The sequence below is a fragment of the Convolutriloba macropyga genome, chromosome 9 (assembly GCF_964194025.1).
Source record: "Convolutriloba macropyga chromosome 9, txConMacr16.3, whole genome shotgun sequence".
Lineage (NCBI taxonomy): Eukaryota > Metazoa > Xenacoelomorpha > Acoela > Convolutidae > Convolutriloba > Convolutriloba macropyga.
This window is the reverse complement of record NC_134476.1, coordinates 8,070,007-8,086,864: the sequence shown is the minus strand read 5'-3', so window position 1 is coordinate 8,086,864 and position 16,858 is coordinate 8,070,007. Positions and strand designations below refer to the sequence as shown.

General features: G+C 35.4%; 1 protein-coding gene across 1 annotated transcript in view; it reads right to left on the bottom strand.

The window, feature by feature from the left end:
• Nucleotides 1-16,614, bottom strand: part of LOC142346106 (uncharacterized) — a 128,593-nt gene extending 111,979 nt beyond the window's left edge. Inside the window, exons 1-3 of the mRNA XM_075398610.1 lie at nucleotides 16,537-16,614; nucleotides 13,345-13,457; nucleotides 1,591-1,827 (exon numbers count right to left, since the gene is read on the bottom strand). Coding sequence (XP_075254725.1) covers nucleotides 1,591-1,827; nucleotides 13,345-13,457; nucleotides 16,537-16,565 — 379 coding nt within the window. The 5' untranslated portion in view covers nucleotides 16,566-16,614. The remainder of the gene's footprint in view (nucleotides 1-1,590; nucleotides 1,828-13,344; nucleotides 13,458-16,536) is intronic.
• Nucleotides 16,615-16,858: the final 244 nt, after the last annotated feature.

Sequence of the window (16,858 nt, the reverse complement as noted above, 5' to 3'; positions counted from 1 at the left end):
TATGTATAATTGTTTTAATTTTTTTGTGTCGATTTTCGGATCGAATCGGGCTTATGAGACTACCTGAATAATTAACACTATTCTGAATCATGTTTTTACTAAACCTGAACGTACTGTCAATTGCGGTTCAATTGAGCTAGTTTATTTCAACTGATACTTTTGCAGTTCTGGATTGGCTGAGTAACTTTGCAACATAATTGTGACCAGACATCTAATTTGCAAGGAGTATGAAAAATTCAAAATGTTTTCATCACGGTATGAACAGATGTGTGTACAGACTTAAATATTGAAAGTAGCAAGGAATGAATAAGTATTATTAGATACACCAGAGGATTTACCAAATTATGATTAGTGGTCAAATTTAACTAGAGCTACAAATGGAAATTAGCAACCGAATGATGAAATAGAATGGTGCATTGATACCTGTGTACCACAGGATAAGTGAAAATATTTTTCTGCCTGTTAACATTAGGCCGACATTTTGTGATTCATTGCTAGACATAATTTCGACGAAAACCACAAAGATGTTATGAAAAATAACTCTTCTTTGCAAGAAAATGGAAACGTTTAGCACGGTTGTTGCAAAATCCCTTCTATTGCATTGACTTGGAAAAAATACCACAGAATTACAAATCTGGCGTGAAATTTTCATTTCTTGTAGGTACCTGGCACTGGAGCTTTAGAAGGGTTGCCCAGTTTCTTGACGGAAAACCTAAAGATTCTATTTCTTCGTAATGTTTTTCTATATATACATATATATACATATATACATATATACATGTATTGTGATAAAAATTTTCTGCCTGTTAACGTTAATCAGACATTTTTTGACTCATTGCAACACATAATTTCGACAGAAACCGCAAAGATGACATGAAAAAACAACACGAGTCTTTTCAAGAAATTGGAAACGGTTAGCGTGGCTGTTGCAAAATTTCTAATATTGAATGGACTCGGAAAAAATACAATAGAAGTACAAATCTGGCGTGGAATTGGCATATTTTGTGGGTACTGGCACTGGATTTTGATAAGCGTCGCACAGTTTCTTGACGGAAAACGTAAAGTTTTTCCTAATTTTCGGACTTGTTTTTAATTTGTTTTCTCGGTATGTTCATTTTTGTGACTTCGCAATCTTTGATAATTGTTTGCCATTACAAAATTTTTGCTCCAAAAAAGTTATCTTTTGTAAATCTTTTTTAAGCAAATGCTGGTTCTAGACGTTTTTGTCTTCTGTTTTCGATTTAATGAATTAGAAATTTTTCTCCGAGATATTTTCCGTTTTAATACCTTTTAAGTTTTTTTATGCCTCAATTTTTCCTCCGTTGTTGTAAGATTGACGTTTTAAAAAAGTTATGACTTCAATTTTCCAATTGTCATCGGATAAATTTTTTTCCATCTTTGTATTTGGAGTGGGGGGGGGGGGGGGGTGTTAAACCACCGGGGTAAAATTTTAGGACAAACTATTATTTGGATCATAGAAAATCCGGTTTAGATTAAAATTACAACTTTCTTAATAAAAAGGGAGGCGAGCAAATTTAGTTACCGATAGTTTGGAGTCGTCGTCATATAATTGCCAAAGATAGCGGTTACCCATTCCCGCCGATTTGAGGACATGAGTTTGATTCACTTTGTCCTTTTTTGTGCAGACCCGAATGGGGGCGACATAGTCTGTCTCTTTAAAGTCGTTTTCAAGTTCGACAATTGCGAGCTGATTGGTGTATGATCTGCTCGGTCTTTTCTTGTAATCGCTGTGGAAGTGAATACATTTGATTTTGCCACCTGACTGTGCTGTATTTTTCTCATCGGTAGTTGGCCATTTGAAATCACCTGTAAAACAATCAAATTTAAACGTCGGCTACCTCCATTCCCCCCCCCACCCCAACTGCCCACAACACCCCCACCACCATCTCCGCCGACTCACCCCTAATAAGATATGCCCCCCCCCCCCCCCAGGTCCCAGATACAGAGTACTTGTGTCATTACAAAGTAAATAAATATGTAAAAATATGGCAATTGTATGTGTGGACTGCATTTAATATGCGCCCACTAACCCGAAGGGGCATTAAAGAACATTTATGTTTCGATAAACCACAGAAAATGTCTTGGCATGATCCTGCAATGATTCTTTAATGATCCGCTGATGAATCTTTAATGATCTTTTGTTGCATAAAACGAACTTTATATGATATACGATTGGTTATTAAGAGCCATATATGATCGCTGTTTGGTAAGAGAAAACAGAATCTGTTCTCCCAAGTCGAAATGTCAGCGCAGTTTTGCGAAAAATGCGCTGAAATCGCTGAAATTATGTAGGAAATGCTTTATCTTAATTTTTGGCATTTGCAATACTGAAAACCAAATAAGAAAGAGCTCTCATTATTTTTTTCGAGCAATAGTTACAATGGAGCGTGTCAGTTGAAATTCAGAAGAGACTTTAACAACTGGATTTTTTTGACATTTTACCATTGAACACCATTTTGTTCTTGAACACCTTTGTTCTAAAAATTTATTCTGTTTTTCATACAAAGCTTAATGTAATCATTTACATATTTTTTGGTGTTTTATTATGTTATAGACCTTTTCAAATGCTGATGCGTTCTTTCTGCTCTAAAAATTTTATTTTTACGTTTCCGATACAATAATGGTTATCAGTAAAGTTTTTTATACGTTTGTTGGATGAAAAGTGTAACGTCCACATACTTGCAAAAATGAAAAAAATCAGTCGCAGTATTATTATTATTATTATTATTATTATTATTATTAATATTATTATTATTATTATGATTATTATTATTATTATTATCATTATTATTATTATTATTATTATTATTATTATTATTATTATTATTATTATTATTATTATTACTATTATTATTATTATTGTTATTTTTTATTGTTATTATTATTATTATTATTATTATTATTATTATTATTAATAGTCGTATTATTATTATTATTTTTATTATTATTATTATTAATATTATTATTATTATTATCATTCTTATTATTATTATTATTATTATTATTATTATTATAATTATTATTATTATTATTTTTATTATTATTATTATTATTATTATTATTATTATTTTTACTATTATTATAATTGTTATTTTTTATTGTTATTATTATTATTATTATTATTATTATTATTATTATTATTATTATTAATAATATAATTATGATTGCTTGTTGAGCGTGACTCCAGATAGAGAGCAGAAACTGTAACCAAGCACCTACAAGTACTATATATAAACACTCCTAAACTATATGTTAATCTAATATCATACTTTTTGCGTGCATTGATATAATACATCGGACCCAGCGGAACTGACCTGTAATGTAGGTGTTAGTGATTTCGTTAGCAAAGTGTAAACGTTATAGTTGACAGGTACTAGTCTGAGCACACTGCAAGTCTGAAAGCGTGAAATGGAACAAGTGCAGTTTGCCTTTTATGTTATATACGAAATTTGTAACCTCCGAACGGAATTTACTTATTCTCGTTGTCTCATTCTGATATTCACCAAATGGTGCAGTCAAGCAATCAAAAGTCTCCAATAGTAGTTCCCTTATTTTGGGAGACAGGAGCAAAACCCTGTCAAGAATGGTCACAGTGGTTCTCCACATTCAAATTAGCCGTTATGGCAATAGAAATCTTAAAGGTAGACAAACTACTAAGAATCAAACCAACACCTGCTGACTTAATCTCTCCGGCAATGCCCTCCTCGAAGAAGCAAGACCAAACGATTCAGAGGAGGAAACAAGGAAGAGGGATATAAGAAACCAAAGAGGAAAAATAGATTGGGAGAAAACCATTCGTTTACTTTACCCCTGGGATGAATCGGACACAAAAATCAAATGTGTACTTTACCTGTAAATCGGAACTGAAGCATCACAAATCTATCACCAGAACAACCCACACACAAAGATCGACACATGCACCACATACGATTTCGCTCATGAACTAACAATCACCTTCACGAAACCAAGAAACAAAACGAATGACCGCTTTCAAATAATAAACGCACGACAAGAGCCACACGCATTGAAAACTTTTTACAGTTGATTCAGAGAACTCGGAGTTAAAGCAGATTTTGGAGCAGTAGAAGAAGACCTCTCTAAAGATTTTTTCATTGGAAAAATCAATAAAACAGCAATCCAGAGAGAACTCCTATCAGAGGTGAGAACCCCAATACAAGCCTTGAATTGCGCATAAGCAAGAAAACGTGGTCAACAAAGTCAAAAAGAAATGCTAGGAGTAAACAACTCCAATTGGAATATGACTGTTGCACATCTCTCCGCGAGAAAAATAAGACCCGCAATACTCCCAACACCAAAAGCGAAACAAAATCCACAATGCTGGAGATGTGGCGGATCATTTACGCCCAACCACAGTAACAAGTGCCCAGCAAAAATCTTGCACTGCAACATGTGCAAGAAACAAGGACACTTTGCGAAAATGTGTATATCAGAGATCCAACTCTTAGCTAGGAACAGAAGACCATTCATATGAAGAAAACAAACACAAACAAGAAATGTAAAAAACATAAACGTAACAGACACACAAAAAATAGAGCCACCACCAGAGGAGGAGGACGAAATTGAAACAATTGATCCGCAACAATTTATATAACAGAACTAATGGAGGATTGGAACAAAATAAAATTGATTGAAAGAAACTTTGAAAGCATCAGAAATTCAGAATTAAATAAAGCAATTCCGAATTGAGAAATCGTTATACAAACAACGCTAAAGAATAAAAACACGCTCAATTGGTTAGCTGACACTGGATCCCCACGAGTTTTGTCGATATCAATACAGCAGAAGACATCGTACAAAAAGAGAAAAACAAACAATTGAAGAAGAAAAACGTACAAACGAAATTCAAATGTTTCAATAATAGGGATAAACCAGCAGTCAGCCAACTCCACATGGTCCTCAGGATCGTGGAACGCCACAAACTGCAATGTGCTAGTGGTACGACACAAACCGCAAAACGTCACTGGCAGAGATATAGTAGCAAACGGGGACTTACTCTAATACACTAAGTCCAATCAAGGTGAGAAAATTTTCAATATCAGCGAAAATAACCGCGAACAAAACGGTTATTTTTCTTGGGGAAAATAACCTGGGTATTCAAGAAAAACCCACATCTCTGCACAAGACTAGGTAGACGCAAGAACCACATCGCTAAATCAATACTAGAAAGCGAAAAACACCCTCACAACACAAAGGACGCAGAATATCATTACACTTAGTAGAAATAGTAGAAAACGAACTACAAAAACTCTTAATCGACCATCAAAGTATCCGTCTGGAGAAATGCCTCGATTACTTATTCAGAAGCCCTGTAGTAATAACTGTTAAGAAAGTTAAATCGATAAAATTAGCACTCGACACTAAAGAAATAAACAAAGAATCCACAAAAACAAATTTGAATTGCAGAGCTCCAATCAGATAACAGCCTCACTCGCAACGCAGATCTCGACTAACAAAAATAAAGAAGACCCATAATGGTTCAGCAAAATATGCCTCAAGAGTGCAAATAGCAAAATCCCATTGGATGAAAGTATTGCGAAACATTGTAACTTCAATATATTTGGGTGGAAAATAACAGGAAACTACAGATTTATAAATGGATTCTACGGAATAACAGATATGGCAGCAACATTTCAAAAAACTGTTAACAAAATTCTAGAAGGATGCAAACATTACTTCGCATTTCTTGACAATGTTTTAGTAGCAACAAAAGGCAAAATAACCAAACACGAAGAAGCACATGACAAAATACTGAATAGACTCGACAAAGACGGATTAGCAATAGGCCAACAGAAATGCAATTTCGCAAAACAAACAATCGAATGGCTAGGTTTCAAAATTACTCCCAATGGAGTCACACCACTAATCACAAAATTAGAAGCATTACGAAAATTAGACCCACCAAAAACATTAGAACAACTCAGATCAATTATGGGCAGCATCCATCCTTTAAAGAAGTTCACTCCAAACTTAGCGGAAATCTCAGAACCACTTCGTGTGCACTCTTAAAAAAGGAAACACTACCACTTCAAACAAACCAAATTTGGAGAAAACACATACTATCAAATTCAACAACATTAAAAAGCAAATCTCGAAAACAATAGAATACAAAAATTTCGATGTAGACAAAGAAACAAGAACAAAATGCAAAGCAAGCAAACACGTCCTGGGCACATGCCTAAAACAAAAAACAGAAAAAAAAATGGCACACAATAGCATTCGCAAGCAGATTCTAAATCCATTGGAACAACGATGCAGCACAAACGTATTAGAGTTATTAGCAGTAATTTGGTTGCTAAAGCACTTTAAACATTTATTACAGGGCCGATTTCACGTTCCAAACGGATCATTAGGCACTTCTCACTGCATTAAAAGAAAATAGAGGTAATAAAACCTATCAAATTAGGCTAACACGCTGGGTTGATAGATTACTCCCATTCAATTTCAACATAGAACACATTCCTGGAAAGCAAATGGGATTTGAAAATATTTCGGTAGAAATCCAAACGGAGAGGCAACGCCTCCGTCAGTTGAAGATAAATATCCCACAATTAATAAATTCAATGATTTCAAATTCGTCTTACTACAAAACACATTTCGCGCCAATAACGCAAGCAACGCAATTAAGCGAAACAGCCAGCTAAGCAACGATGACGTAATAAATCAAACTCAAAAAATAAACAAACACGCTCACAAGCCCTTTGCCATTCTCGCCATAGAAACAAGTTGCATTCTTTTTCTGCACACAAATTCAAATTGTATTAAGTCCATCAAAAAAATCTCAAATTAAAAAGATTAAACGTAAAACAAACTCCGTTTCAAACAATAGATTAAATTCCAGTCACAGAGTTACTCCAAAATATCCATTTCAACAAATAAACGTAATTGCCAGAAACAGACACCAGATTGACAACTCAAATAGACCAATTATTAAACAATTTATGGTCCAAATAGAGAGAATATCACTCCAAAAATAACAATGAACCTATCTTCATCCAGACACCCACTAGTTACCATCAGCACCCAAACAGACAACTTAGATAACACTGGAAAAAACGGTGGCCCTGTACAAGCAAATCTACACCCCCAATCTTTCCATTAAGCCACCTACCCCAGACAAAGCCCGATTACCGAAAAAACTTAACAAGAGTTTTCGGAGAAGAATTCCTTGCGGGAGTTAGATAAGTCACTACCAGCAATCATGAAAATGAAGAGGAAGACTGGGAGAGCCTCAAAAAACAAATAAAAAATTTTATTCATAACGCCAAGATTTATCAGACACTGAAACCGGATGTATGCTCTACGATAACAAATTAGTTTTTTCCTGACAATTATAACAACTAGTGATAGATAAAATTCACCAAACACATCCGGGACAAGCACGCTTGTTAAGTCTCGGAAAATAAGTATGGTTACCTTGCAATCATAGAAGCCTAGCCGCAAAGGCACACGCATGTGACGAATGCCCCAATCAAGGTAAAATTTTAAAACCTATATTACCAAAATAAGATCTAGGTATAGTACCAACATTAACAGAAACAGACAAAGAACTCCGAATGGAAATCGAACGTCAAATTTCGTTTCAAAACCACACAATTAATTATTATATTCTAGTATCAAGGAAAGGTACTCACGATTTCCTACTGCACAAGTATTTAGGAATTGCGATGCATCCACTGCATTATTAGGAAAATTTAGAACACTACTGTGAACTCCACGGTATACCACGCTCACTACATTGCGATCAGGCACAAGCATTTAAATCTGGAGACTTTAACGTCTTCTGCAAGAATACTAATATTGAACAAATGCTAGCCCCAGATAGAGATCATCGAGCAACGGGAATTTTGGAAAAGTTCGTGCAAACGATAAAATGGAGATTAGGCATAATAGCAATAGGTCCATTATGGCCATTGGAAGAGATAACCACAGTAATAGCAAACATAGTCCAAAATATAAGACTAACCCCAAACAGAGTAACAAAAACAACAACGTTTGAAGCACATTTCGGTAGAAAACGAAACAACGCTTTTTCAAATATAGTAACAAAACCAAACAAACAGAACTTATCATACAAAGACATTAAGAAATTTGCTTCAGATAGGAAGATACTAAAGCAGACTGTAGTAACCCCAGCAGCCATGCGGGACATGGAGCACGACTCCGAACCAGAACAGATTGTGCAGTATAACCAACCATCTCAGAACGAGCCACGTACGGACAGTGCAGCTGCTTAGCCCCAAGAGCATTCCGGTTAAGATAACACCTTCAAAACTCGAAATCACATTCGGTGACAAAACATCTAGGGTAATATTTTTAAAAGACAACTCGTACGTAAAACAATAGCACGCAAAGAACCTGAACCAAGAGGCACATTAAAACCACAATGGAACATAATAGAAAATGAAACATCAGAGAAAACATTAGATACTGACACACACAAAAAACACTGTCATAAAAAAGAGCGATTTAGCAGTCGTAACAAAACCACTTCCATTACACCAATACAATTATCTCCACCCCAAAGATTAATACAAATCGTAGCATGCAAATCTCTAAGAGAATACAACCAAAATCAGAAAAATTGAAACAAATTAGTTTAGAGGAAAAGAAACGAGCTCCACAACAGAAACGGTCACTAACATCAAGACCAAGCTCCACGAAGACCCCAATTCCAATCGGAGAACCAAAGCTATAAAGTCATGAACACTTGGTAACCATTGCCAAAAGTAACCAAAAACAACAACAACAAAGAAGACGCACACAACAAAAACGCAGAGCGACATCAGAAAAACAAGAACAGAAACAACAACTCTCTCCCCAACGTAGGAAAAAGCATACACTGCTTCCAAAAGATACAAACCAAAACAGAGTAGCAAAAAGAGACGAATTACGAAGCCAAACAAATCCTTCTCATCAAAATCTTGAGCCGCAGCCCTAGAGCAAACAAAACTCCATATGGAGAAACAAACGCAACAAAACCAATCTTTCATGCGTATAGACGACAAATAGTTAGCTAAATCCCCAACAGTCGAAGTGATAACGCTGACCTCGGACTCAACTCAAAGCAGCCTCTTCAAAGTATACACGTCAAGCAACAAATATGACCTCAGGATAACATCACCAGACAGCCCCGAAGTCCCAACAATGTTCACATTGAAGATACCTACACCAAAAGTAGACAAGGTTGGGGAAAAAATCCAGAAAATAAAGAGCACACCTAAGCCAACCCATAATACATCGCCAATCGAACAAAAAAGGCCGGTCCACGTGGAAGAGTAACCACGAATAGCATCCCCATTGAAAACGTCCCTGAACCCAGCAAATTAACGTCACACGGTGACTGAAAACAAGAGGGACAAGCTGCATCTGAGCCCCAAGAGCCAAGCGAAATAATTGAGGACGAAGAATATTATGTACCCACAGCCTCACCCGGATAAAGTTCAATATCGGACATAAAGCCGTCAGATTCTTACGAAGCAGAACTGTACGAGCAAAATTCTCTTCCCTCGCAAAGGGGCATGTGGTGCGTGACTCCAGATGGGGAACAGAAACTCTAACCAAGCATCCTACAAGTACTAATTATAAGCACACCTAAACTATATGTTAATCTAATATCATACTTATTGCTTAAATTGATATAATACGTTGGAACCAGTGGAGATGATCTTTGCTGTGACGTAAGTGTTAGTGATTTTGTTTGCAAAGTGTTAGCGTTACAGTTGACAGGTACTAGTCTGCGCACCCTGAAAGCGTGAACATCTGAAATGAAACATGTGCAGTTTGCCTTTTATGTTATATACGAAAGTTGTAGTCTCCGAACGGAATTTACCTATGCTTTTTGTCTCATTCTTATACTCACCACATTATTATTATTGGTATTATTATTATTATTATTATTATTATTATTATTATTATTATTATTATTATTATTATTATTATTGTTATTATTATTATTATTATCATTATCATTATTATTATTATTATTATTATTATTATTATTATTATTATTATTATTATTATTATTATTAATTTTCTTATTATTATTATTATTATTATTATTATTATTATTATTATTATTTTTATTATTATTTTTATTATTTTTATTATTATTATTATTATTATTATTATTATTACTAGTAATATTATTATTATTATTACTATTATTATTATTAATATTATTATTATTATTATTTTTATTATTAATATTGTTATTATTATTATTAATTTTGTTATTAACAATTTTTAGTTTTATTAAAAAAATAATAATAATTTATTTTATTAAAAATGATGTTATTAGTTTTCGATTATTATTCGTTTGAATATTTGGCTTAACATTTCCACAGGTCAAATAATATTTGAACGCCCCCCTTTGTATGTTGATCTATATTTATCTGATCGGGTGGTGTAAAAACTCAGTATACAGTTTTCTAAAAACGATTTTACTGTTTTAACTTTTACTAAAGTTGAAAAATTTGAACGCTTTTGAGCATTTATTTTTTCATTCATTTCTTTTTCTCTTTGTTTGTTTTATATTGATCTGTTCTCTTATGTTGTCCATTTTTTTAGACGGCTGGTGACAATTTTTAATTTTTCAGTTGTTCCCCATTGTCTTATATCTGTTTGAACTTTCGTGAGGGCTGAAATTCCAGTATACAAAAAAGTCGGTAAGATGCAATTCTTAATTGTACGAGCAGTGGAATTGCCAATCTCTTGTGTAATACAAATCAAATTTTATTCACCAGTTAATTTTCCCGCTATTGAGTCTCGTATTTTTCATGTAAAGTTTTGAGCAAACTAACAGCTGAAAGATAGATAAGATACCACAATCGACTTGAATATATCAGCTTCTAGAGTTGAAGCAATTTGATTTCTTACAAGATGCAAAGTACGGATTGCATGAGACATTTCTTTCATCCAAAACTGAGTTGAATTGATTTTCAAAGGTTTTTTTTGGATTAAATTCTACTCTAAGTAACGACAAGGGTGAGCTTATTTAACAAATTCACCTTCAAAAGAAAACTCCAGATTTTAATGAGCACAATTTGTAGTGAATATTAACTGTTTTTTTTTGCATTTACTGGAAACAAAAACTCTGCTCTGTCTGCTCTCTGTGTGTGTCTTTTAACTTTTCTTATCTCCTATCTCTGATTTAAGTGGACTGGATTCATTAGTTTGAAATTTCAGTTATTCCAATTATTATTGTATTCGTAAATTGAATAACGTCATTTTTACCTTCCAGCTTTTTGAAAATAGCTGACGTTTATCAGAAAAAGTGATTCTAGCAGAGTTTTTTTCGGAACACCAAAATTAAGAGTTAATTTCTCTGAAAAATCAATCGACAATTTCAAGAATTGTTTTCGATTTAACAGAAAAAACTTCTGTTGTCTACCTGTTCCCTTTTCTAAATAAAGTAAAGCACTTGAAAACTTTTTAGATTGGACGGCAAATTGTATTCTGTTCAAAAGCTCATATTTTTCAAGATTTTCTACTACCTGATTGGTTAACAGTCCTTAAAAATCCTTCATAAAAATGGTTGCTCCGAAAATAGAACGGCAAAAAAACAAAACCGAAAGAATTTGTCTTTCATGAATTGGTGTGATGTGTGAAACCATTAAAATTGTCGGGAAAACGTTTCCTGAATTCAATCGTTTTATATAACCTGAAGATGTGTTACATTAGGATGTTTTCTAACTTTCATTTGCCAAGCAAAATTTTATTCCTCGGTTGGTGCTATGGTGTGGTCTAGATTGTCAAAAACTTTATAACTTCCCCTCAACGTAAACTTCCTAATTTGAACTCTTTAACATTTTGTATTTTCCAACTTTTAATCGGACAACCTGCCATCTGTACCGGCCCGTTTTTTTTTGAAAAATTTGTTAAAAGCGTTTCTTGACTTTAGGTCTTTCGTCTTGTGACCATTATCGACAATTTGATAAACAATTGATAACTTTTCTTCCAATCTGTAACAGCTAGAACTTTATAAAAATTTCACCATTTTTGTTTGTATCTGGCCTGAAAAAATTTGCTCTGAAAGGAAATATTGCGATCGATTTCGAAAGGAGCTAAGCACGTTTTCTTTCTAGCCTTTTGCAAATTAGTCAAATAAGAGCCACCTATAAAAGCCCCGACTCATTTTTGTTGCGTACGCATATAGGAATATCGATGCATATCAACTCAATTTCTTCGGCCCAGCAGAACGCTAGCAGACATATCAATTTTTCGTACAATGTTTGAAAAAGACGCTGCTAATCTTTTCGAGGCAAGAAACAATGAACTTTTTTGTTTTTTTTTGTGTACAGCCCTATTTGCTTTCATGATTTATAAAATTAATGATGTTTACAAATATTTTCCGGGTTGGTATCATTGTGCAAGCATATAATTGTTCGCCTAAAAACTTTTAGTTTTCTCTTCAAATCATATGACTGATTGCTTATCTCATATTTTCATGAATTCCAAAGATTTCTTTTACACGAGTTGATGCAAGAATGCAAATATATGCCTTCGAAAAGGGGATAATTTCCGTTTGTGCACCCCTCGCATTGTGGGTGCATGTTATTTGCAATCACAAAACGCACGTTGTATATTTTACATACTGGTTTACTGCGTAATGGTAGGTGCTCTGTAACTGGGGGGGGGGGGGGGGTACATAACGTACTGTGGGGCACAAACATAAAAGATCCAAAAACTCTGTTCCATTTCAATTGAACTAATTCAAATTTCATTACAGTTGTAAAATTGTTTCAAATCAGTTGCACTCCGATCAGTTTTCATAATCAATTATGATCGCTGCCTTTTAGCTCTGAATTTAATTACTAAGGCGGAGAATTTTTTTGAAGCAAATGACCCAGATTTCAAAGCTAATTTCGATTTATATCATACATTATATTTTGGACCTTTTCCGTTTCTACCCCCCCCCCCCAAAAAAAAAAAAAAATTATGCACCCCCCCCCCAGTTGCAGAAGACATGCCATTACTAGTAAATAACTATTCAAAAATATTGCACTTTGCGTCTTGGGGGCGGTATTAATATGCACCCACTATTCCGGCAGGGCACAAACGGAAAGGTTCCAAAATTCCTGACTCCACAGAAAAATCAACTATGTCTTTTGCTTCTGTTCTTAAACGTAATTTTGAAGCATTGAATTTTGCTCACCATCTGGCAGTTTTCTTGCAAACATAGATCAACAACTTGCAAAAAAAAATGTTGGTTCTTTTCTTATCAATATAATCTGTTCTTTTGCGTCGAGGGAATCTAATTTGAAACTAATAGGTTATCGGATGCATAGTTTTAAGATCACTCACCGCCATTGACCGCCAGTTCTGATGAATCCTTGAAAGTGCCTTTCGCGCTGTCCCAAACACACCAGGCGTAAGTCAAGATCAAATTTGTCTCTAAAATTGTTCCTTCGCACACACTGAAAATAATCAATTGAAAATATTCAATAAACTTTCGCATTATTTGAGAGCAAAAAATTATACAACCCTAAGTTAGCAAACTTTTCATTAATAAAATGATTGGATCTGTTCTGTCCCCCCCCCCCAGTGTGTTTTGTGGTTTACCCCCCCCCCCCCCCCCCCGCTACAAATTATATGTTGTTATATAGCACGTTACTATGTAAGAAAATAGCACGTGCGCCTGGGGGCGTAAAAAATATAAGCTCACTAAGCTGGGTGGGGGGGGGGGGGGGGGGGGACAGAATAGATCCAAATGATTTTATGAGGCAATGTAGAAATTTCTTTGAAATTTTTCTTTGGAATTTCAAGAGTTCGCCAAAAAACCGTTGAAATTCTTTAGTAGCCGCAAAAAATTTTAGCGTACTACCGTACTTCATTTTTTTCTGGTCTTTGCCTACAAGCCGGGTCCATGACCCAAGAATGGTATTGGCCTGGCCGAAAAGACTTTGCTCAACCCCGGTCAGAACAAACAGACTTTGGTCACCATTGATCAGAGTGAACAGATTAACACATTTGGCCAGACCAAACAGACCGAATTGTGGGTATTCGACAGATAAAAAAACTAAAATTAGGGCATTGGCCGATCCGAACAGACCAAAAAAGTGGGGATGGGCAAGAACAAACACACCATTATATGGATATTGAACAGACCGCACAGACCGAAAGTGGGTATTGGTTATACCGATCAGAACGAAAAAAGTGCTTTCGCTAGACCGAACAGACCAAATTGTAGGTATTGGCCCCGACCGAACACTTAACGAAAAATGGGTATTGACCAGACCAAACATAAGGAATTATTGGTATAGTCCAGACCAAACAGAACAAAGTGGTAGTATTGGCCAGACCGAATTGACCAAAATGTGGTTATTCGCAAAACGGAACGGATCAAAAAATTGCTTTTGGCAAGACGGAAGGAGCAAAGGAGAAATTTCTTACTAATACAACTATTGTACCTTCTGTACTTTGCAAAAACATTATGTAAACTTGGTCAAGATCACCTTTAGCAGTAACAGCGGACAGAACCACTTGAAGAGAATAAAAACGTTTAGAAAACATAACCAGATGTCAATACCTTTGCAAAGAAGTAGAAAGCAAAATCTAATTTATCTGTATTTGTCTGATCCGCAAAAAGTCATTAAGGGCCAGGGCCAGGACCAATAGACTTTAATTTAAATTTCACTAATGTGCATTTGCGAGACAATGAAATTGTAAAGTGTAATAAAAATTATATTGTTTTATTGTTTTATGTTTAATTTAATATAATTCATGATTTAATATTATAAGTCAATCAGTATAATCGTTCCCTTGGCGCCATGTTCTACACTGTAATGCCCTTTTTACATGTATTAAGATACATTCCCAGGATGAAGTCCGCGACCCAAGACAGGTATTGGCCAGACCGACTTGGGTCACCGACAGGGGGGTCCGGTGCCGCCGCCCCCAATGGTCTGGAAAAAATTTGGGTCGCGCCTTCCGTCAGGCCAATGGCAATTTAGGTCTGTTCGGTCTGGCCAATACCTATCTTTAGGTATGGCCGGTCTGGCCAATGCCTGTCTTGAGTATGGTCGGTCTAGGTTTTATGGAAAAGGACGGGTAAAATGTACATGGAGTGAAAACGCGTTATATTTTTTTAAAACTGAAAATTTGGTGTTAACTGGAGACTAATAACCCAGGTTGAGGTCCAGGCCCAAATTTGCTTCTGATCAGACTTTCCAGACCGAAATTATCTCTGATCAGAATTTCCAGACGGAAATTCACCCTGATCAGACTTTCCAGACCCAAGTGACCTCTGATCAGACTTTCCAGACACATAAGGTCTCTGACCAGACTTTTCAGACCGTAGATGTTCTGATCAGACCATCTTCAGACCATGGTCCAGACTCAAATTCAGACCATTGCCCAGACCTTAATCAGACTATGATCAGACTCAAATGCGCTCGAAGAGGTTATGATCAGACCCCGTTGCGCTCGAAGCAGTTATGATCAGACCCAGTTGCGCTTGCAGATATTTATGATCAGACTGAAGTGCGCTCCAAACCGGTTCTGATCAGACTCAAGTGCGCTCGAAATAGTCTGATCAGAGACAGATTTTAATTAAGAAAAAATCTCCGAATTTTGCTATAATATATTCATTTCATAAAAACTGATGTTTGCAGTATTTAATTCATCTAAGGAAAAATCAATTTTAAAAGTATTGCTAAAGAAAACAAAACCCAACTGTTGAGAACAAATTTTATTTAGTGTACCAATTAGTTTATAATTCTGAATCAATGGATGAGTTAAGACAGCCTTCCATAAGAAACGTCGTGGTCTCCAGTTGATCAAAATTTCTTCTAAAGGGGACCGGCCTCAGCTATCTGCTGGACTCTTTTTTTCTGATCAGAGCTATCGGACTTTAGATGAGTCTCTGATCAGAAAGCTGCTTTTTGGCTGCCTCTTGGCAGAGCCAACATCCTTCAGTAAAAAAAATGAAAAAAATAATGCGCTCGAAATGGTCCCTGATCAGACCCAATTGCGTTTGAAGACATTTATGATCAGATCCAATTGCGCTCGAAATTGCCTCTGATCAGACCCAAGTGCGCTCGAATCCGCCTATGATCAGACTTTTCAGACCAAAATGACCTCTGATCAGACCATCTCCAGACCATGATCAGACCGTAGTGCGCTCGAACTTCCGAAAAGACCCTGTAATTTCGGTCTGGGAACACACGGGTGTGCGCTCGACTGGGTCTGATCAGAAGTCAATTTGGGTCTGGACCTCAACCTGGGAAATATGTCTAATAACTATTGAAGTTTTTAGCAATGCGTATATTAGTATCCGATGACTTCATCCAATCATCTTTTTCAACCAAACATCTTGTCTTTAGCAAAATGGCGAATCTTCATTTTTTGTGAAACTTATCACTTCAAATTACCATTTTAAAATCGTTCGCTCTTGTTATAAAGTGAACTATGACAACTATAAAGACAGAAATAATATTTTATGTTATTATTTCTACAGTTTCAGAGAAACTACGGAAGGTTGAGGAGAACACTTACTGTACCCATCTCTCTTTGTCGCCTTTCATATGGAACACTCGTGCATAAGAGCTGTACTTCTTATAGTCTAATACATAGTTTCCTCCTAAACAGTGATTTTATAAATAATTCTAATAATTAAGAGATTAGAAGTGAAAGAAAAAAGATCCTTCCAGAAACAACAATACTAAGACAGAAACTGTCTTTTTATAGCTATGCTACCGAGTTGAGAATTTCGTCGTATTCAAACATGAGAAGTCGTTGTTTTATAGCATTAACATTCACTCACAGACATTAAAAGACAAATACCCCCACGCACGTACGCATGCACGCACACAAACAC